Here is a 22,734-nt window from a genome sequence, read left to right on the forward strand (position 1 = left end):
TCCTGCTGCCCACTGCCCCAAGGCCCCTGGCTGGGACCCCGAAGAGGTGGGCCAGGAGGGCCTGTCCTGGGCTGGGGTCTCCAAGCGATGGTGCTTCCTTGGGAACCCGCTGAGGGATGAGGGCAGAGTCTCTGGGCTACTGCCCGCCCCTGCGTAGGCCTGGGAGGGGAGCAGCTGGAGAGCCTCCCTGGAGCCCTGGCTGGGGGCTGTGAGCGTGGGACAGAGGCTGCCGTGGCCCAGCAGTTTGGCCGCATGGCCCCCGGTGGGCTCTGGTGGTCCAGGGCTGGGCCTCCCCAAGGCCTGGGGGGCTCTGGCCAGGAGCCCAGTGAGGGCACAGGACAGAGGGAGAAGGGAACATGACCTGGGAGTTTCTCCCACTGGTGTGGCACTCTCAGGCGACACCCATGTGTCCTCGCAAACGCTCCTCCCCACGCGGTCAGTGGTGGTGCAGCAGAAGGCAGAGGCTGACACGCGGGTCTGCCCCAGATTCCGCCAGCCGCACCCTGGGCCCACCCCCCGGCAGATGCGCAGCGTGTTCGGCCGGGCCCCCCTACCGCCCCTGTGGGGGAGGCTCATCGCCGGGCACTCAGGCTGCCCAGAGCCTCCACTGGAGCCGCCTCCACGAGTGACCCCAGGCCCCATCCAGACCCTGGTGCGGCCAGGGTGGCGGCAGTGGCTCCGACCCCACCACCCTGGGGCTGGACACTGGGACTGGACACCGTCACAACTCACAGGGTTGGGAGAAGATGGGACAGGACCCTGCCAAGTGGCCACCCGGCCTCTTCTCCCAGGAGGATCTGCGGGGACGGGCTGGGTGCCCAGGCTCCTCTGCAGGTGCCATCAGGTGGAGCGTCCCCTGTGCTGCAGGCAGGGGTGGGCGAGGACACGGGCTTCTGTGACCACAGTTAGGTGCCTCGAGTCCTGCTGGCAAGATCTGAGCAGGGGCAGCGGGCGCATGGGCAATACTGCCCAGACCCTGCCCTCAGTTTCCCCACCTGCAAACCACCACTGGGCTAGAATGCATTTTTATGACACTGCCAGCAATGACCTCTGGAAACGGTGGTGGGAAAGGACCCACTGGGCAAGGAGCTGAGATATTATTAAATGTTTTTATTAGCGAGTCAGATGGGCAAAGAAAAAGAACCTCCAAGCGGTTTCTGCTGTAAGTTAAATACGTCTCCGAAATCAAACACGTAAACGCTGCATCAGGAACGAGCATGGCAGGAAATGGCAGCTTTATCCCCATCAGTGAGGTGACATCTGTTGCAACAAGGCCGCTGAGCCCTCAGTCCCGGGGCGCCAGGAGGGCCTCTCACCCTCCCGTGCTGGGCCATGCAGAGAAAGGGCGACCCTCCGCACAGCCCAGAGTGACCCCCGGAGCCACTGTCTGTGGCCCCCAGGCCCCGAGCTCAGGCAGAGTCCTGGCCTGGGGACACTGCCTCAGCCTCCGGCAGGCAGACCCCTGTCCAGCTGCAGCATCGGCAGCCTTGACTGCCCAACAGAGTGTCAGGAAATGACAAGCCAGGGCCACCAACACGTGCAGACACGGCGTGGGTTTGGGGACAACACCACAGAGAGCAAAGCCGTCATCGGGCGCACCCGCTGCAGCCTGGCCCGGTGCGGAGCTCAGCAGCGCCCCCAGCGGGACTGACGGAAGGCCTGGCAGTGACCCTGCGACGGGTGGGGTCTCAAGGCGGCCCCACCTGTGTCTCACAGGCTCTGGACAAACCATCGCGCACTGTCAGTTTGCCCAGCGCCTGGGACCCCCGGCCTCTCTGGTCTGAGCTCTTGCAAATGCTCCAAAAAATCTCGGTCATTTCTACAGAACACAGAAATTATCCTTTTAGGTCAAAGACCACTGAACAGAGGACGAATGGTATCATTAACAAACAAGAGCGGGAGAGGCAGTTTCTCACGCGGCAGCCAGATCGGATCTAAGGCAGTGAGGCACTGAAGGCCACCTCCTCTGTGGCTGGCCGGGTCCTCAGGACCCAAGCGCACTCTGCCTCCAGGGAGGGTGTGGCGTGTGCTCCGGCACACACGCGAGACATGCAAAGACACAGGTGGTCTGTGACTGGAGACACGCAAAACTGGAAATGTCTAGAATATAAAATGCTGAAGAACCACTCCTTTGGCATGTGTACACTATGATTTTTGGCTTGAAAACCTACATGTCCTACGGGACTGCCACTGTCCCTCGGCTGGCTGACAACCGCTGACAGCTTACCAACCTGCACGCCCACCTAGAGGTGGGGCTCTGTCTGTCACTGGTGCTACCGTGCAAAGCAGTAAACTTCCCGACAGTCCCCACCTCCGTGCAGCCCCACGGCACCGGGTGAAGTCCTGCTACGGCCTTCAGACCTGAGGGCCGCCTGCCTGGAGGGTGGAAACGTCTCTGCCCCCGCGACAGCATTCCAACAGCAATTTTGAGAAAAGCAATTCTGCCAAGTCTAAAGTCACATTAAAAAAACCTGTTTCTGTAGAAAGATTATGATCACTGCAAGCTGGAAAACACAATGTCCTTGCACATTTCCAAGCTCCAGACTGGCACAATATGATTTAAAAAGATGCTACATCATAGAAAAAGGATTGTGCAGTTTAAGAACGTACACGGCAGTCAGCTTCCCAATTCGTGACCGGATAGTCAGACCAATTACAGTCGTGCGTCGCGTGATGCGGAAATGTTCTCAGAAACGTTCATGGTTCTGTGAACACCAGAGCGTGTACTTATACAAACCCGACGGTATGTGTATTTTTATGATTTTTCACATGGAAAACCGAATGCCCCAGCACCATTACTGACTATCGACCACATCCCTTGCTTGGTCTGCGGTGCCAGCGTCGAGGGCCACCCGTCGGGTTTGCATACACAGCACGCTCCATCGCCACCTACAGGCCACCCTCGGGCGGGTGGTCCATCGTGGACTGGCACATCGCTACGCGGCGCATGACTGTCCAGTGTCTTTCCTGCAGTAGAGTTATTTGTCGTGTGTCTACACGCAGAACAGTTTGAACAGTTAGTTCTGATATTTGGATAATTTCATGAAAAATGGTAAAATCAGTTTGGTACCATAATGACAACATAGCATCACTTACAGCAGAATCATCTGGAAAAACACAACAAAGAATACATACACCTTAAAGAACACGGAGGTGAAAACGATGATGGTGTCACCACGTAGAAACCTCTGTGAAACAGGCACGACACAGGGGGACCTGCTGGGCCGAGCGCGTCCTGGTCGTCAGCGGACGACGGTCACGTGGGGGGCGGCGGTGGCCAGGTCGGCCTTGGAGGGGTACACCACCCTCAGGCTGCCCTCCAGGTCCACCACCCGGACCTGCTCCACCACCAGCAGTGACTGCCCGTCCTTCCCCGCAGCTGGATTCGTTTTGGGATCCACAAGTTGTCCAGAAACTGCGTCAGCTTCGGTATCTGACAGTGATCCTTCCTCTTTATTTTCTAAAGTAAATTTGTTCATTTCTGCCATTTTCTGTAAAGGAAAATATCTTTTTTAACCTAGGGAGGAGAGGTCACCCAAGGAAGACGTGTGTAACCCAGTGCAACAAGCAGGCGGCGGCCCAGCCGTGCCGACCGGCGGGAAGACACGGAGCAGACGGCCGCGTGCCCAGGAGGAGAGGAGGGGCTTGCTCACCAGGATGAGGGCGTCCATGACATCTTTGCAGATCTGCAGACTCGTAGCACTTGTCACTTCCAGAAACAAATCAGAAGTTGTTTTCTTAATCTTAAAAAAAAGAGAGATTTCAGAAAATAAAGTTGTTGAAAGTAGACAACAGCAACTGCAACATTTATTCTGAAGAAAAATCTATAAAACAGTCTTGTAGAAGCCAAGAGTGTCCCTTTCCTGAAGAGAGATACAAACTGGGATGCCGTGCACCCGGCCACCCCCAGCTACCGCACAGCACAGACCACGAACGGTGAGCAGCGCTCTGAGGAGCCAGGGCTCGGCCTCCCCTGCAGTCTGCGCGTCCCACCACACTCAACAGGACTCGCCGAGGGAAGCGACGCTTGTGTTCGTCTGCCCGGAACAGCCCAGAAGACACAGCAGGCTCACCGCACCAACCCACCTTTGTCTTCTCGCTGTTTGTTATTGGTGGGAAAGAAATCACGTCGCCATCCGCATCCACAAGACAAGGATAGTTTTCTTTTCCATCCAGCAAGTGAAGATACCTGTGTGGAAAGAAATACAAATTAAAGGCGTAACTATAAACATACCTCATGGTTACACTGGACACATGAAAAGTTCTTTGGACACATTAAGTGTGCCATCAAGGGCACACGCTTAACATGCTTCAGAGAACAGTGTTCCGAAGCCCGAGTCTGTACAGAAGCAGCGACCAGGCCCGGACGAGCACCGTGTCTAAAGCAGCCCAGACCGACCTGTGCAGGCCCGAGACACTCTGCCTCCTCTTCTGCTTCCGCTGCTCCTCTGCCTCCAGCTGCAGCTGCCGCACCAGCTCCTTGGCCTTGGCTTCTCTCCGCCCCAAGGGGACGATCTATCGGGCACAAACCCACAGATTCCACTAGGACCACAACCACAGAACTGACCCGTCCTAACTCTAACCGTCTATTCATCTCTACGACAGGGAGGGGCTGACCACCTCACCCCACGTGACCACGTGACAAGAAGCCATATGCAGGCCGTGTCTTCAGAGGCCCAGTGGGGACCTCATGTCCAAACACTCCAATAGTTCTGAAGCTGAGCTTAACCCTAAACCAGCGGCTGAGGCACAGCTGTGTCTCCAAGGGTCTGTCCAATCTCAGGAGAGACAGGCTGGCAGGGGACCCTCCACCACCCAGGGACGCGGGTGCACTGTGCAGAATTCAACACCCAGGGACGGCACCACGACGCAGCAACTCATGCTAAAGTTAACCCCACAGTAGGGGTTTTGCAAGTGGGATATAAACCAAAACTTTTGGTTAAAAGTTAGTGCGCAAACGAAGGAGACCCCTTTCAAATTACCACTTGCTTTGCTGAATACTGTGAGTCACGCAATTGCTTTCAAAGCAACTGCAGACACGGCCTGTTGTACTATTTCGTTTCATGTCTTCGCAAGCAGCAGTGTCAGAGTTTACTTTAAAATGCTTGGCTCAGTCACCAGCATATGTGTCTCTGGAGAGACACTAAGGCAAGTGCTGTGGCACCTTGAGGTCCTGGGGGGGCCGGGCTCCGTACAGCAGGGGCCCTCTGACCGCATGGAGGTCGTGGGTTGCCATGGTAGCTGCTGTCCGCTTCTCACACAGATCTTCGTGGAGCTTGGTCTAAAACACAAAAGCAAAGACAAGCAAAGCTTTCGTTTGCCCCGAACCACGGCCAGGTGTCCGCCTTAGACCCTCACCCAGGCCTGCACAGCCGGGGACCCTCTGGTCCTCAGGCCTCTCCACACTGCCACCCAATCTTGTCACTTGCCTTTACAGAACGGCTCTTCCCCTGACTCCTGGCCTGGCCAAACAAGTTTTTATTTGTGGACTTGTCGTCAGAGAGCTATCTGTTTGACAGCAGAATCTCTCTCATTCTAGAACACAATACTTCAGATTTCAAAGAGCCCATCTTGAACTAAAATTTAACACTGAATAAATATAAGATTTAAAAAGAAAAATCCCCCTAGCATGTTTTTTCCCAAAATGCTAGTTTTTAAGTTCTAAAACCCTGGCGTGGTGCCTGTTTGCTCCCTCCCCAAACTGCAAGGGCTCCGCAGACAGCAGCACAGGCTTCCACGAGGCTGGGCTGCCTCGGCCGGGCACACCGGGGGCTCCCCTCCCCCTGTGCAAAGCTCTGCTTTTTCTGTGAAAAGAAACACAGCAGACTGGGAAGGTAGCCTGGCCAAAACCTAAACAGAAACTAAACCATTCATGTAAGAATGTGCTGGTAAGAGTTGATGATTTTAATACTATTTTACATAAAACCGAATGTATATTTATTTGCGGAACTCAGAAAATCTGCCAAAACATCAGAAAACCTGAGCAACACCGATTTTCAGCAGCAATAAAGGTGTCTTCAGAAACTAGGATGAGCTATAAACGATGCCCCTGGCGGAGCAGAGGGCGGGGCAGGCAGAGGTGTGTGACGAGGCGGAGGGTGCGCTCCATGGCCGTCACCCGCTTCCCGAGCCCCTGCCGTGGACTGAGGACGGGGCCATGCGGCCTCCTGGGCCAGTGGGGTGGATCCCGCCTTGATCCTTCCTCACCAACACCCCACCGTTCCCGTTTCGAAGTGAGGAACTGAGGCACGTGGACACCCCGCTGAGCCCCGAGATCCAGGCCTCTCCCTGGGACACGCCAGCCGGAGGCATCCCACTGGCGGCCCGCCACACCCTCACCCCCTCTGGGGACCCCACGCACCCACCTGCGCGGCGAGGAACCGCTTGAGCGCGTTTCCGGGCTGCAGGTCCATGCCCCGCACGACGGCCCCCACGATGTAGGGTCGCACGTCCCTGACCTCGGGGCTCACCCTGACCGTCAGGGGTGCCGGGTTTTCTGAGACGTGCAGGACCCTGAGCAGCAGCCGGCCCACGTCTCCCGCCTCCTGCTCAGCCCCCTCGCCGCCGTCCCGTCTGGGCTTCCTCTCTCGCCTCTTCCTGCGGCTCTCGTCCTTCTCGGCGCCGTCCCGGCCCCGGCCCTTCCCGCAGCCCCGGCCCCCGGCGCGCAGGTACTCCAGGATGGACCGGGTCTGGCAGCCGCCCAGCATCTTCTCCAGCCGCTTGTCCCGCAGCTTGTTCCCCCGGAAGTTGATCTCCTTGAGCTTGGGGCAGTCGGCCAGCTCGGCTGGGATTTCGCTTAACTGGTTATTGGAGAGGTCCAACGTCTGCGAATAGAAACCAAGGACTCCTCAGACGACCCGGACTCTGGGAAAAGAGCCCGAGGCTGTGACACTGTGCACCTGTGACTTCTCTCAACTCTGGGCCTGGCAAGGACGTCACTGTCCAGGGAGCTCCTGCAGTGGGAAGGAGTCAGCAACACGACCACAACCTCTGCGAAGTCGCTTTCTGACTCAAACACCTCATGCCTGTAGTGTGACTGCAAATCGGGCTGGCCACAGCAACCTTTCTACCGGTCATTAGGTTAGAGAAAGAGGGGACAAGGGATAGGGATGTCTGGTTATAAAACGTGATCTCACCTCAGGAGCAAGTCAGTACTGCTTCAGGCGGGAAACAGGATCCCAAAACAGTGATAAGATTTTTTTAAAAATTAAACAAGCTATTAATTAAAAGAAGGAAAACAGCAAAATCTCCAAACAGCATCACTCTTCCTCACACTGAAGCACGAAGTCACCAGCAAATGTGCGGAGCTCTCACATGTCATGTGGGCAGGAAAACGTGACTTGGCTTCAGTGGCGACGGCAGCTCAGCTCTTCCTCTCACCCAGGAAAGGGCCGGGGCCACCACCCTGCACGCCAGGAAGCCCTGTGGCCCATGAGAAAGCGCCTTCTGCCGCCGTTACCGATCGGACCCGGCAAAGCGTGCAGGTGGCATCCCTGGGATGACACGGGCCGCAAAGCAGCACCTTCCGCGTTCACAGGACGTCCTTCCGGGCCTGGGCAGGGCGGGAGGGCCGCTCACGACAGCACCAGGCTCCCCGCCCTCCGCACCCCCAGGGGAGGTAGAAAGGAGGCCCGGCCACCCCTGCTGTTCCCTGACCTGGTGCCCAGGCCCAGGTGACTGTCCCAGCAGCAGCCTCAGCCCAAGTTAGGCAGCACGAGCACACGTTTCCCATGTTCCTCTGGGGCTACTGGGAAGCCGCTGCTGGCCCTGCTGGGCAATGCTAAGCCCCAACCCTCTGGGAGAGCCCGAGGGTGGTCTCTGGCAGTGTGGGCACCGTGCCCTGCCCCGAGACAAGGTGACACCACATGGGCCGCCTCGAATCCAGCGCTCACACTTAGTCTGTGTGGCCGGCGACTCCTGGTCACACTGGGATGGAGGAGAGAGGCGGGGCTGGGGGTGGATTTAACTCTGAACAGAAAGGGCGGGGGCGGGGGGGTCTGATGACTCAGAAGACCCCATTTGCTTGGGCTGGTACGAGGACAAGTGCGGTGGGACTGTCAAGCCCCAAGTGGAGGAGACCAGAGAGGAACATGTCGGAATCCTCTGGCTCAAGCGATCAGGCTGCTCAGAGCCCCCAAAGGGAGAGCAGAGACTCAGGAAGAGAGGAGACGCCGTCAAAGGCAGACAGGAGCAGCGTGAAGGAGGGAGCAGTGCCCTGCAGGAGAGGAGGAAGGGCCGGTGGCTCAGACCAACCCAACAGAACTGTCACCACTTTGTGCCTTCCAGCCGGGACGGGTTGCGGGGGAGGGAGGGGTGGATTGGGCGGATGGGTGGCCTCAGCCCAGGCCTCCCCCCGAATCCTGCCAGGCACAAGGCAGGGCCCGGTGGCCCCGGGAATCTGGGTGGCCTCGCACAGCATCACGATCTGTATCGCTCCCAGTGCTCCCTGCCCTCTCAGAGCCCTGACTCCAGCGCGTCAGAACAAGTCTGGGCTACACAGCTGCAGGGTGGGACCAGCCGGGGCCACCAGCCCAGCAGCATGGCATGGTGGCCCGAGAGCCACCTGAAGTCCAGGTGAGAGATCCGAGCAGAGTGGGCTGTCCACAGCTGTCCACCTGCCAGCTCTGCAGGCTTCTGGCTGCCCCAAGGGACTCTGGTCAACAGGCCCGAGAGCTCCACTGGGGTGAAGCCTCATTACTAGGTGAAACCCCGGCCAGGGGGGTGTTCCTGCCTCCACCGTCCCGGCACGTCATCTCAGGCCTGGAAAGCAGCAGAGGCTGGGGCAGCTTCAAGTCAGCGACCTGTTCAGAAAGGTTCCCCGAGAAGGGCCAAGTGGGCTTCTTTCAGGGACAAGGACCGTCAAGGAAAGGGCCTTTCAGAGCCTGGGCAGTGGAGCCTGGAGGCCTGTGGGGACACAGGGAAGGGCAGGGAGGCACAGAGACCTGGGTCTGGGGTGCAAAGCCACAGACGGTGGAGGCTCCACTGACGGGAGTCCGAGCTTAGCCCAGTGCTGGGAACCAGAGTGGAGCTGCAGTGTGGAATGAAGCCACAGGAGTCACCCAGAAAGGGTGAAATGGGGGTACAGTTTTAAATTGTGCAGGAGAGAAGGGCCCCCAGGGATGTGGGCAAGGACGCTCACGGAGAAGGAACCCCACTGAGGGCCTCCAGGCGCCTGGCCAGGTAAACCGCAGCCCCTGGGCGGGTGCTGTCCCACAGGAACACACAGGCCACGTGGGGCTTGTCTGCCTCTGGCCAGGGACACAAACTGCCTTCTGGGAATGTTACTCTGGCATGGGACCTGCTCCCCTTGGGAGGGGCATAAAGAGCTGTCCTAGTTCCAGGCGACGGTGGCCCAGGTCCTGGCTGCTGCGGGAGCCTGGACCCTGCCAGGTACCTGAGTGGGCCCCGCCCCCTCTGGCAGCAACTGAGAAAATCAGAAAATCGGGGGATGATTCTTTCACTCTAACTTTTCAGGTGACAGGACTAGAAGTTTCACACTCAAAGCTGAGTTTCTCTGATGGGTCTGGAGCCTGATGGCCGCAGGAGGCCCTCCATGAGCCTTGATGACCAACAGCCACTGGCCGTTCCCCCAGGACCTTACGGGGGAGGGGCTCTTCACTAACGAAGGTGCTGTCCCATGCACTTCAGACATCTGGGGCACATCTGTCCTGTGCTTCCCTCATGCACAGCACCACAGGCCTGGGTGACCAGCACTTAAGTGCAGGCAGGAGTGACGTGATGTGCCCCCATCCTCGACTCACCACAGCCCTGGCAGCTGAGCCCAGCGGGCCACAGAACCCAGATATGGGGAGAAGGTCCACTTGCGTTCCTCGGGTCTTGCCCAGAGAGGGTGCGACGAAGCCAGGGGCACCAGCAGGCGGGGCTCACCGGGAGCTGAAGGACAGGCAGTGGCCACCTCTTCCGCAGCCCGGTCCTGAGCAGCCGGGCTGGGAGGGTGTCAGGAACCTTCGGGCCACATGGTCCTAGCCTAGGCCAGCTGGCAGCTCCCTGGGGAGTAAAGAGTTGGGCCAAGGCACTTCCCTTCCCTGTGGGGAGGCGACTGACAAGCAGAAGCTGCCTCTGTGCTGTTATTTTGGGAGGGTCCGGGCCAGGCTGCTTGTTTTGGAAGTTCTGTACTTTTCATTCCAGGGTCATAGCACCCCAGAGAAGCGCATGTGGCGTTAGCTTCTCAAGAGCCGGGCCGCCTGGTGTCCATATCCTCGTACAATGCCTCCCAGAACCTGAACTTGGGTTTGTGCTTATTCAACCAATGGAATGTGGCGATGTGGCAGGAGGCTAGTTCCAGTTCTGAGCCTGAAGAAGGCCTGGCAGCTGCTGCTTCTGTGCTGAGGACCTGGGGAGGGAGCGGTCCCCAGACATGCAGACAAGGGCAGCCACCCCAGCAAGCCCACGCCAGCCGAATGCAGCCACACAGGTGACCAATGACAAGAGCAGCGAACCACCCAGCTGAGCCCACCCAGAATGGAGAGCCACGGTTTTCAGCCTCAAAGTTTGGCAGTCAAGAAGCCATGACAACCAAAACAGTCACCAGCATATTGTAGAATCTCAAACCAATAAAGACATCAAAGAACTCCTTTGTATGTGAAACTGCAGCATGTGTAGCTACGTTGCTGCAGTTCTGGTAGCCATTCCTTAGAAAAAGCCCCCAAAAGGACAAGTCCAACAAGGGACTCCAAGTAGCTCTTGCATGACACCCCCAAGAAAACAGTTCTCTTGATATGAAAGAAATCTGCTGGAAGTCTCAAACTTATGAACAGAATTACCCAGGGAAAAGGGAACTTGTCCTCCTTCCTCTCTTGGGACTCACTCTTTGACTCGAATGGACTTGTTCTGGACACAAGAAGACTCCTTTATTCGGTGGGTACTACAGAAAGCCACGCAGAACTTACTTTTTTAAAAAACTGAATACTCTAAGACATCTATGAATTTGAAGATGATGTAAGGCATAACGTTAAGATACATGCCTGGTACATCAACATTCTGGAAAATAAAAATCTATCAGTTGGGAAGGTGGAGCAGACAGTGTTGCCCATCACGTCACGCCTTAGCCTACAGCCCTGAGAACCAAGGCAGCTCAGAGACTTGCCCCACAGGCTCTTCCAGGAGACCCCAGCGAGCACATCACTGCAGAGGGGCTTGTCTGTTTCTCTTGATTACAAACACGTACACACACACACACACACATCTTTTTATATATATAAACATACCTTTATATAGATGTATTTGTAAAACAAGCTGCAATATCTTTAGAGTAACTTCTACAGCAAATAAATAGATCAGCTGCTAAAGTATATAAACATCTTATGAAGAAATGTCTGCATGGACTCTAGGATGAAAAGTGAAGGAAGAAGAAATGCAGGACTGCCTTTCTAAGGATGGAATGGAAGGGAAGCTGTGGAGGAGAGAATGCCAGACTGGATTTAGGTCGTGGCTCTGCCGTGCAACTTGCCTCCCTACCCCTTACTCAACAGATTCAGTGGGTGCCTGCTATGGGCCAGGTGAGCATTACGAGCATCACACAGGAGGTGAGCAGGTGCCAGTCCCTAGACAGTGCAGTCTAGAGAGAACCCCAGTCACGTGTCCAGCCCTTGGGCTTTCTGTCAAACGGGAATAACCATCCCTACCTTGGAAAGCTGTTGTTAAGTGAAATACCACATGTGAAATCCCATCATGTGGCATCAGGCGAATTCCTGCCATCTCACACCTTTGTGCCTTAACTTTGCACCCACCCCCAAGACTCAGTCATTTCACAAACATCAGATACAAACGATTAGACATGGGCAGGGGTCCCTGCTCTTGAACCACTGCAGCTGAGGGACAAGCCCAGTTTGCTAACAGTGATAAACCAGCGTGGCTGAAGTCCAGGTGCGAACAGAATGCGGTGGGAGTTCAGAGACCACACAGTGCGTGACTCTGGTCAGGTGGAGAGACAGTCGAGGACGACCTGCTAGAGGTGATATGCCACTAGAGCTGGCTCCTTCTGGCAGAGCAGGAATTCCCCAGGCCCAGTGCCCGCAGCGCGTCACCGGGGACGGCTCAGTCCCGAAAGGGGTTCCCTCTCCCGGGCTACTCCAAGCCCCATCCCGCCCCGCCCGGGCAGCCCCCGCTGACCTTGAGCGAGGCCAGGTGGGCGATGTCGGGGCTGAGTTCCCGGAGGCAGTTGTCAGCAGCCGCCAGTTCGCTGAGCAGGGGCAGCGCGCCGGGGCTGAAGAACGCGGCGGGGAAGGAGTCCAGGCAATTGCCGGTGAGGTTGAGGCTCTGCAGGCGTGGGGCGCAGCGCGCCAGGTCGGCGGGCAGCTCGCGCAGCCGGTTGCCGCTGAGGTTGAGGCTCTGCAGTTGCGGGAGGCCCGGCGGCTCGGCGGGACCCAGGCCCTGGCCCGGCGGCAGCGCCTCCAGCGCGTTGCCCGACAGGTCGAGCACCCGCAGGGCGGGCAGCGGCCCGAGCTCGGGGCTCAGGCCGGGGCCCAGCGCGTTGCACCGGAGCACGAGGCTGTGCAGCTGCGGCAGGCCCTGCGCCAGGCCCGGCCCCGGCGCGCGCAGGCTCCCGCAGCCGCTCACCTCCAGGTAGTGCAGCAGCGGCAGGGTGAAGAGCCGCGGCGGCAGCCGCCCACCGGCCGCCCGCACCCGCTCCTCCAGCCCGGGCCCCGTCAGCAGCAGCTCCCGCCGCCGCTCCCGCTCCGCCAGCTCCAGCTCCGGCCAGGCCTCCGACACGGCCGCCGCCGCCATCGCGCCGCCGCCGCCCGCAGCCGCCCTCCCCGGGCGCTTCCGGGGCGCAGCGCGTCACTTCCGATCTGCGCCGGAAGAGGCCATAGAGAACACGCCCGGCCGCTAGCAAGCCGCAGCGTGTGCCATAGAGAAGAGGGTCCCCTGCCGCGAGCGCCGTGGGTCTCTCCGGCCGCGGGGCGTGGGGCGGCGGAGCGACCGCCCGGGCAGGGTTGGGTCGGCTCGTTTTGCTTGGGAAGTTCTGTACGTTTCCTGGACGTGACGGACGGGACGGCCCCTCGGCGCCTGGCTGTGAGCGCTCATGCCCGCCGCGGCGCTTGGCACCGGCCCGGCGCCCCTTCCCGAGCGCCGCCCTCCGCGCCCTGCGGACCCGCGAGGCAAAGGCTCGTTCGCTCTCCCGAAGCTTTCTAGGAAGATTATGCGCACACACGTAACGGTGGTGGGCTTCGGTGCCTGGGGTCTGTGTCTTGTTATGCACACACAAACAGATGCAGGTCACTTGGGTCTTGGTATATGTCTGGTGACTTGTCTCTGATTAACAGACTTCTTTATCTTAAAACATTCAAGCCTTTAGACAAACCTTCATTTCTTTAACCAATTACAAATCAAAGAATCTTTAAACCCACCTATAACCTGCAATCCATGTTTTGAGATGTTCTACTTTTTTGGGCCAATGTACACCTTCCATGTGTTGATTTATGATTTCCTGTGTAATTCCTGTCTCCCTGAAACGTATAAATCCAAACTGTATAAATTCAACCACTGTGAGACGACTTGCTCGAGGCTTCTTGGGCGTAGCTCTCGGAGCCATGGTCACACATACTTGGCTGAGAATAAACCTCTTTAAATTATTTGACAGAGTTTGGGTTCTTTTTCATTGACACTTGTAATACATTATTAGTGTGGAATCGAACAGATTTTAGTTTTAGGAGCTAGATGTAGCCTGCAGACCTAAAGTCACAGTTTGCGTGTCCTTGCTCTTGGGAAGCCAGCAAGCAATTTCCTTAATGAATGGTCTGTGGGGCCGGTCCTTCCCTCTTGCCTAAGGACTTGGGAGGTGGGGTTCTGAGGTTATTTTCTTTTACAACTTTCTGAAATGTGGTATAGACATTAGGCATATGGTTGGGTATGTATGTATAGTAGGCAGAATAATGGTGCTCCCCAAGATGACCATGTCCTGATCCCCAGAACCTGCGAATACATTCAATTACAGGGCAAAGGGGAATTAAGACTGATCATCAGCTGATGTTGCAATTACCCTGCTAGACCCGGTGTACTTACAAGGGTCCTTAAGAGCAGAAGCGGGAGGCAGGACAGGGAACCAGACGTGGAGAAGAGGGAACAGTACACAGCCCTACGCCGATGGCTTGGAAGGTGGGAGATGGGGCCAGGAGCTGAGGCGTGCAGGCGCCTCCAGACGGTGGGAAAGGCGAGGCAGTGGGCTCTCCTCTGGGACCTCCGGAAAGGTGCCAGTCCTGAAAGCACCTTGGTCTTAGCCCACTGAGACCCACGTTAAGAGTTTTTATCTACACAACTGTGAGGTGATAAATTTGTGTTAAGCCACTGAACTGGTGATGATTTGTCACTGCAGCAATAGGAAACTAACGCAGCACCATATTCTGAAACTACCACTTTTCATTTACATTTTTTAAACCAGGCTAGTGAGGTGCATATTCCTTTTTAATGATACGTAAGAATTCTCTTTTGGATACTCATTCTTTATTGGTTATATTTTCTCCCAGTTTTCCATTCCTTTCAGGTGTCTTTTGATGCTCAGTTTTTAATTTTAAGATAATCAAATGATCAATCTTTCTTTTATAGTTGTCCTTTTTGTCTTATTTAAAAAATCCTCATCTAATTCAAGAACAGAAAAAAATTACATGTATTTTTCCTACTGAAAGTTTTATGCTGGTCAAGGTGGCTCACGCCTGTAATCCCAGCACTTTGGGAGGCCAATGTGAGAGGACTGCTTGAGGCCAGGAGTTCAAGACCAGCCTGGCAACATAGTGAGACTCCAGACCCCGTCTCAGGAAAAAAAAAAAAAAATTAGCTGGGCGTGCTGGCATGTGCCTGTAGTCCCAGCCATTGGGAGCTGAGGCAGGAGCATCATTTGAGCCTAGGAATTTGAGGTCACAGAGAACTCTCATTGGGCCACTGCACTCTGACCAGATAACAGAGAGACCCTGTCTCTCTAAAAAGAAAGCTGATAGAAGCTTAAAACCTTAAAACTACTACTGTACAAATCTATAGACATAATGCTGACTTTGTACTTATTTGAAAAGCAAAATACCCTCTTTCAAAGAGGGAAAAACACATGAAGAGACTATGAGGTGTAATCCTCTACTGGGCACAAGTAGGGAACTTACAGAACATTCTTAATTTATTCTACAGGATGAAATTGGTCAATAATTTTCTCTATACATAGCTTTAAATTGTTTAGCTTCTTCAGCAGTGAACCCATTTTGACAAACAACTTATTTTAGGGGCCAAATTCTCTCAAGGCAACTTAATACTCACTGCCTCTTTTCTCACCAATTTTCAATCTGTTTTCTAAGGTTTCTGGGCTAGCTATACTTGCACGTTTTTTCAAGTAAATGTAATTTACAAATTGCTTTTTAATTATAATCTTGAAATAAAAGTGACAAAACATTTAGTGATCTTTTTATTGGATTAATATACTTAGGTGAATTAAACCTTAAGCCCTAAAACAACAAAAATATATTACTTATTTTATAATTCTGGTACTTCAAATAAAGACAAATAGAAAATCATGTTAAAACATTAAAAAGGTGCAAATTTTCATTAAAAGTATTTACATTTGTATTCTAATGCCAAATTTATAGATACAATTCTTTTAAATTAGATTTAAATTAATTCTTAGAATATGAACATAATAGAAATAAATATTAAATATCCACAACATATTCATGAGTGAAAATTCAGTTATTAGTGTTCCAAATTTAGATATTTATGAATGGCCAAGGGGTCTTATGGTTCCATTTAATTTTTTATCCCTTATTCTTGGTCCCTTAAAGTGTCTCGCTCCGTGGAGCTCCGAGTAGCCACTAATTGCTGCCAGAATCATTTCATCACAAACACCTGATTTTTCCGTAACCAGCAAGACAGTAACGTTTTAAACGAGCCCAAGTTTGTCAATCAACAGAAATGAAGTATTTTTACAAGTATCTTCTCTAAGTTACAATATAGAGAAAACATTACACATTTATTTTTTAAGTTTTGATTGTAGAGAAAAGAATAATTCCTTAGTTAACTTTTCTCTTTTTTGTTCTATTTAAAGAAGTAGTTTATCTATACTTTAAAAATGAATTAGAAAATTCAAGGATTTTACAAACATCTTGGTATCTGTACTTTGTCTAATAAACTTTTAAATTATTTTTCCTGTCATACTTTAAAAGCTTTTAGTAAAATGTATTTTTAAAGGTTATTTTCCTGGTTGGTCTTAGTCTCACTTGGTATTTTCAGTCGACCCTCCCAGAAGGGGTTGTTTTACCGAAGATGGAGACTGATGAATCGTGGTTACGAACATACCCAGGGAGTACACTGCTCAAGTAGGTATTAGTGCTCATATTTGTTTCACATGGTTGGGAATTAAAAACAACTTACATACTAATTGCTTAACACAAATCTCATCAACCCCAAACATTTCTGACTGGCATTGTGAAAGTCTGCCCACCTGACACTCAGGAGGAAGGCACGAGCCCTGGTCACTGGGTGTGGGTGGGGCGGAGAAGCGACTGTCCCTCAGTCTGCAGCAGGTGGCACCTGGGGGGCAGAGGGGACGGACGAAGACAGGTGTTTCCAGGCAGGTGTCACACGGACCCTGACTCTCTCTAGCCGCCTGGATGACACGTGTCTGACAAAGTCACTGGGAGGAGAGTCTCACTTGCACAGGACCACAGGACGGGAGGGTGGGTCAGACCTGCTTAGGGGACCGTTTTTTGAGGTTTGGTTTCACCATTTTAAGCAAAGTCTTGGTATTTTAAACATACTATGGAGTGTTTGAAAAAAGTTAACTTACATTTCCAATTATAATATGGATTTGAAAGGGACCAGACGACAGACCCAGACCAGAAAGATTTTGGGCCTGTGGATTTGTGCTAAAGACTCTGCTTATTACATAGAAGTGGACGGTAGTCCAGGCCAGAATCTAGATTAGGCTGTAAGAAAGGCTTGTTCTGACTGACATGTGGCCAGTTGGGTGAGCACAGGGCAATCGGGTCATTTAACAGTGTTTTCTTTAGGAATTCAAAGTGTGGCGAATTTGAAGCACCTCTGAGCAAAGGGATGACACGGGCCTACATCGGTGTCAACCTCAGTTCCAGGTGGGGACTGCAGAGTTGGGGGCAGGTGGGGGCAGTGTCTGGCAGAGACAGTGCTACTTCAGCGGCATCGAGCAAGGTACGTGCTGCAGTGGGGCCAATTCTCCGTAACTACTTGTTTAGATTTTCTTTTGTACCTTTATTTCCGTGACAGTGGAGACGTGAGTTCTGCAGATGCTGAAACCCGGCACCTGTGACCAAGTGCAGCTGCAGAAGGCCTAGCAGGCAGGGCCGCAGGGAGAAGGTGGCACGGTTAGATGTCCGTGGACGCCGCCGCTCTCCTGGGACACTGCCCAGCTGAGCCACAGCCCTGCGGAAGCTCTACCATGTGTGACAGAGACCAATATGCACAAGGCTTATGGTAAATTTTTTATGGAAATTGCTCCAAGCGGTTAAGAAGAGTGGATGCCGTGTGCGTGCTGGCTGCCTGGTGGCTGCTGTGGCACCGCCCGCAGTGACGTCTGGCTCTCTCCAGACAACGGCTGCTCTTCTGTTCCTGACGAAGGCCTGAGAACGTCAACCTGAAAGCTCAACACACAGTGTGGGGAGGTCCTGGCCCTGGGGCACAGGTTCTTTGGTCGGTTTCACACACGTCGTCTGCACGAGAGCTGACAGGACGTGACACGTGCGAGGCCGTGTGTGGCTGGGCGTGGGGGCGGGGGCAGCGTAGCCAGGGTACGGGTCGCCACGGCCAGAGAGAGTCGTTAGGAGAAATGGTTCAGTGTCTGGAGATTCGCTCCGTCCCGTGGAGATGGATGGAGTGGCTGCCGTGTCATCGCTTCGTGTACGTCCTGCCAGAGGTTTTACTCAGGCCTCCCCTGGGGGTCGGGATCTTGCTTCCAACCTTCAATATTGAGGTGCTTGATTTGGTCGCTGCTGGGTCTTTCCCTGCAGCAGAAGCACAGGGGCTGCATTAGGAGGCGGCTTTTACAGTGGAGCAGACACAAACCTGTGGGCCCCTGACAGTGGCTGTCACCCATCTCCAGGAATCAGGGCTGAGCCTGGTGGGGTCAGCACGGTGGACAGCGGTCACTGAGTCCACAGGGGCCCGGCTGGCCACAGCTGGAGATGCGCACGTGGGGGCACCAGCCGAGGGAACAACACCTGGCGCAGGCGCACAGGCAGGCAGAGCTGGGCCATTCACCCGATGAGCAGCTCCAGGAGCAGCAAATGAACAGCCACGTGGCCAGAGATCAACTGCCTGGCTGGGTCACTGCGGGCAGGCCGCCTCTGTGAGCTTTCACTTATGGAAGAGGTTGGGATGGGGACACGCGGGCACCAGGTGTGGCCCTCAGCACAGGGCCTGACACAAGGCCGGGCACCAACACACACTGACACTCCTGTTGTACTGTGTAGGGATCATTCCTAAAATAAAGTTCTGTCTCCAAAGGTCTTTGTTCAGGAATAATTTTCTAATGAAAGATAACATGTTTCCCTGCAAGCATTCTAACTCTGACGTAAAACATTATGATTTATGGTTTAGGTGGTGGCATTCTCTATGGGTCTACTATTTAACTTGTTGTTTCTAAAAACTCTGGAGGCCGGGCTTATTGGCTCACACCTGTAATTTCAGCATTTTGGGAGGCCGGGGCAGGAGAATCACTCGAGGCCAGGAGTTTGAGACCAGCCTGGGCAACACAGGGAAACCAAATTAAGAAAAATACCAAAAATAAGAAAAATTAGCCAGGCGTCCCAGATACTTGGGAGGCTGAGGCAGGAGGATGCTTGAGCCCAGGAGTTCGAGGTGACAGTGAGCTACGATCGTGCCACTGCATTCTAGCCTGGGCGACAGTGAGACCCCATCTATTAAAAAAAAAAATACTCTGGAGTCAGTGAGGCAGAACGAGTGTGAGGACCAGTGTGTGTCCTGAGAGTGCCCAGCAAGTCTCTTTCGTTGCTACTGCATTGATGTCACCTGTGAGAGATTTCGCAGTTTGGTGCAGGTGGGGAGAACCGGATGCTCTTTTGAGTAGTCAGGATGGAGGCTGGAGACCCCGCGCACCCCCTTACCTGGCTGCGGCGCCTGTGCCTTCTGCAGAACGTGTGTCTTGCGCAGGTTCATTGTGCAGCCAGCAGGGCCCATCAGGTGAGCTTTCCACGCCTGCAACGAAAGAGGAGGCCGCAGCGTGTGAATCAGGCCGCTGAGGTGGACCTGGCGTGTTTCCAGACCCAGGACAACTCGCTGTGCAAGACAAAAACGAGAGGCCGCCAAATCGGCAAGAGCCCTGGAGGACGGCTCTCACGTGTGCCGCCCTTAGGGTGCACCTTAACCGCCTCTGTGCAGGGTCCACCTCGGGGAGCACCGGCTCCTGCAGCCCGGGAAACAGGTACTTCAGGGCTGGTGTCTTTGCGCACAGCAGGTGAGATGTCCTCATGCAAGATAGCGCAAATGTGTCATACAGGTGCAGTGTAAGCATACAAAGCAGAAGGCCTGCATGGACGCTGCCCAGTCCAGGAAACAGGCTCCCCCCCTCACGCAGCCACACTTGCCCGTGGCATTTCCAACGTCTTTGTCTTTGCTTCTCCTTAGTTACACCACACGCACACGTCCCTCTTCCTTAGTCACACCACACGCACACGTCCCTGAAGGGTGTGGTGCCTACGGAGGCCTGATTTCCTCCGCAGCCTGCTCCTCTCCTTCAAGGTCGTCTGTGAGCCCACCGTGTCCCAAGGCTACATACAAAGACGCTGCCGCTGACTTCCCAGGCCTTCCCAACACCCGGGCTGTCCCAGTGTTCTCCCTCCTGTTTAAACGCCTGCCAGGCCGCTGCTCCAGCCACTGCTCCACGCCGCCTCTCGCTCTCGACGGGACTGCCACATTCCCTGCTCCCCCCTTCTGTCTCCCTTGCCAGCAAGCCCCATGTCCCCAGCACTCTGGTGCTCCCAGCAGCATGGGACACACTTGCTCACCCCTCCCGGGCGGCAGGAGGTGGATTGTCCTGATGGCCCCAACTTTTCCCCTTCCCAGCACAAAGGTGGGCTCCCCTGCTCCCCCTTGAGTCCTGGCGGCGGCTCACTTTGGCCAATGGGGTGGCAGATGGGGGAACGCTGGGACGAATCGCACCATTGCCACAGGAGGGCTGCACCCCGGCTGGCGGCTGGGGTCGGCGATCCGGGAATAAGACCCTCCTAGAGCAGCTGCAGCCAGCACCCCAGACACAGGTGTGAGCCCAGGTGGGATCCTAGGAGCCACCTGGCCCCCTGCAGCCTGTGCAGACTGTGGAGCGAGCGGGTTGTGGTCGCTGGACAGCAGGGCGCTGGACGAGTGAGGAGGAGACAGAGTGGGATCACGGGCTGTGCAAGCCCACGAGCTGCCGGTCTCGGCCCGCACGGCGGTGGGGGCTGCCGTCACGCACACCGCGTGCCCCGAGGGAGGGGCCCGCCACTGCCGCCAAGAAGCCACACCAAAAGAGAAGAGCCAAACCCGTCCGCATCTGATGAGGCCTACAGACCCCACCTCCACGTCACAGGAAATACAGGGGATGGAGGAACATTCAAGCACCTCCGTGGGGCACAGGCAGCAAATCCGGACGATGGAAAACCTGTTCGACAAATGGCTTCTTTTCCTCACCAGATAAAGTGTAAGGAACAAGTGTAGGAGAAGGAACCTATTTAAAAACATGTCAGCCAATCCCAGCATGTGAGCCCCCCACGGGTGCTGGTACCCAAGTGCTTCTGACCCAGGGGACAATGGACAATGTGGATGGACGAAGCGGGAGGCTGAGGTAATGCCGCTGCGGCTGCGTGCAAAGTGAGGAGCAGCGTGCCGGCTGGGTTTGCCTCAGCTCAGCACGACAGGGGGCACGTGGGGGCGGGTACAGAGGAAACCAGCCTGGCCAAGTCCACAGTGACTCAAGCTGGGTGACTGGCACACGAAGGGCACTCAGGGCCTCTTTTACTCTTCTGTGTACTTTGTGATGCATCTGGAATTTTCCAGTGGAGGGAGAGAACTGCACAACGGAGCAGAGACACAGGGCTGAGAGAGTGGCTGGGATGGACTGTTTTCCCTCCGCTTGGTATATGAGTTTCTATAGTCAGAGACAGCTGCAGAGATGGCTGCTTTGAGCCACCTTGCTGGTACCCTATCCTGAAGGCGGTACGAGGAGAGCCCAGCAGCAGGACGCAGTGGGTGGGCCGCACGGGGCAGGAACTATGGAGAGCGGAGTGAAAGCTGCTTAGCCAGATGCCGTCTCCAAAACCAGGCCCTAAGCAGACCCCCAGGGCTCACCCCCTGCCTGGCACCAAGAGGTCATCACCAGCCTGTCATGCTGGACAGAGCAGAGAGCCACCACAGATACGGAGCCTTGGGTCCCCTAGACTGTCCCTGACGCCTCCAGCACCAGAGAAGCAGAACGTGTGGGGAAGGACAGGGTGGGCATGGAGGAGCCTGCCCCCTCCCTGCCAGGCCTGCAGGGTCACACGCACAGCTTGCGCTGGGACAGGGAGGAGAGCTTGGACAGGGAGTACAATTGTTAAACCAAACCGGGCGCAGTTATTAATCAAAAGGGACCAGAGTTTTACAGAATCTGGCCAAGATGCCATTTAGGGCCTCAATGTCTAGATGAAAGCCATGAGAAGAGCAAAATAAAACCGCTCCAAGCTCATATCCCAATGAGCTGAGACTCCTTGAATAAACTGCTTACCAATGTTACGGAAAGAAATCACGTGAACATGCAGGTAAATGGAATAACTGTTCCCAGAATACGCAGCGTGCTTGACTTTGGCTGTGGTCCAGCACTAACAACATCCTCATCCTCATCCTCATCATCATGAGTGTTAAATTACTTTCCCGTTGCTCCCTGTCCTGAGTTAGGCACTCACCTCTTCTCCAGGTGTGAAATTCTCATGGCACAAAGGACATCGGTTTGCCAACTTCTCTGATTTGGCTGCTGAAATGATTTCAGAAAGATTTTGTTACTCAGGAAACCTGGACGACACGGGGAGAACAGGACCCATCATCTGCCTGCCCGCCAGACGCTCTGCAGCTGCCCCCGGCCCTTGCCAATGCCCGTCAGCAGCCATGCTTTCCCCAGGGAGGACATCTGGTGACCAGAGGGCACGGGAGCTAAGCAGAGGCACTCACGGTTGCAATCCTTGATTTTTATGTGTCTGGGCAGCTCTTCCTTTAAAACAGCCTCGCTGCAACGATAGCACTTTCCAAACCTGTCTTTTTTGTCACATTCCGTCAGCAGGTGCTCCGTTAGGCTGGAAATCTCGACCACCTGGATTTTGAAATGCAGAAAAAAGCATGTTGCTGAGAATGCTGAAGGTGTTCCCTATTCCTGCGCAAACCCAGCAGGTTTTCTGTGTCGCTCACGCGTGAAGGGGAGCCACGGTCTTTTACCTTTGGTACTTGTCCAGAGCATCTTTTTTTTTGTTGTTGAGACAGAGTCTCACTTTGTTGCCCAGGCTAGAGTGAGTGCCGTAGCGTCAGCTTAGCTCACAGCAACCTCAGACTCCTCGGCTTAAGCAATCCTACTGCCTCAGCCTCCCGAGTAGCTGGGACTACAGGCATGCGCCACTATGCCCGGCTAATTTTTTCTATATATATTTTTAGTTGTCCATATAATGTCTTTCTATTTTTAGTAGAGACGGGGTCTCGCTCTTGCTCAGGCTGGTCTCGAACTCCTGACCTCGAGCGATCCACCCG

At 54.7% G+C, this 22,734-nt stretch overlaps 2 protein-coding genes across 4 annotated transcripts in view; both read right to left on the reverse strand.

Annotated features, from left to right (window-relative positions):
* Positions 1–1,096: 1,096 nt before the first annotated feature.
* LRRC47 (leucine rich repeat containing 47) lies at positions 1,097–12,767 on the reverse strand. The gene is made up of 7 exons (XM_069479269.1): positions 12,133–12,767; positions 6,366–6,824; positions 5,165–5,281; positions 4,400–4,515; positions 4,087–4,189; positions 3,654–3,743; positions 1,097–3,491 (listed from the first exon to the last, which is right to left on the reverse strand). The coding sequence occupies exons 1-7, from the start codon at positions 12,745–12,747 to the stop codon at positions 3,243–3,245; spliced, it is 1,749 nt and encodes a 582-aa protein (XP_069335370.1). The 5' UTR covers positions 12,748–12,767; the 3' UTR covers positions 1,097–3,242.
* Positions 12,768–16,080: 3,313 nt separating this feature from the next.
* CEP104 (centrosomal protein 104) overlaps positions 16,081–22,734 on the reverse strand; it is a 41,353-nt gene continuing 34,699 nt past the window's right edge. For all 3 annotated transcript variants that reach the window (XM_069479271.1, XM_069479272.1, XM_069479270.1), the window contains exons 19-22: positions 22,168–22,306; positions 21,906–21,973; positions 19,095–19,185; positions 16,081–17,972 (exon numbers count right to left, since the gene is read on the reverse strand). In XM_069479271.1, coding sequence (XP_069335372.1) covers positions 17,857–17,972; positions 19,095–19,185; positions 21,906–21,973; positions 22,168–22,306 — 414 coding nt within the window. In that variant the 3' untranslated portion in view covers positions 16,081–17,856. The remainder of the gene's footprint in view (positions 17,973–19,094; positions 19,186–21,905; positions 21,974–22,167; positions 22,307–22,734) is intronic.

This window comes from Eulemur rufifrons, chromosome 8, assembly GCF_041146395.1.
Source record: "Eulemur rufifrons isolate Redbay chromosome 8, OSU_ERuf_1, whole genome shotgun sequence".
NCBI classification, from domain to species: Eukaryota; Metazoa; Chordata; class Mammalia; order Primates; family Lemuridae; genus Eulemur; species Eulemur rufifrons.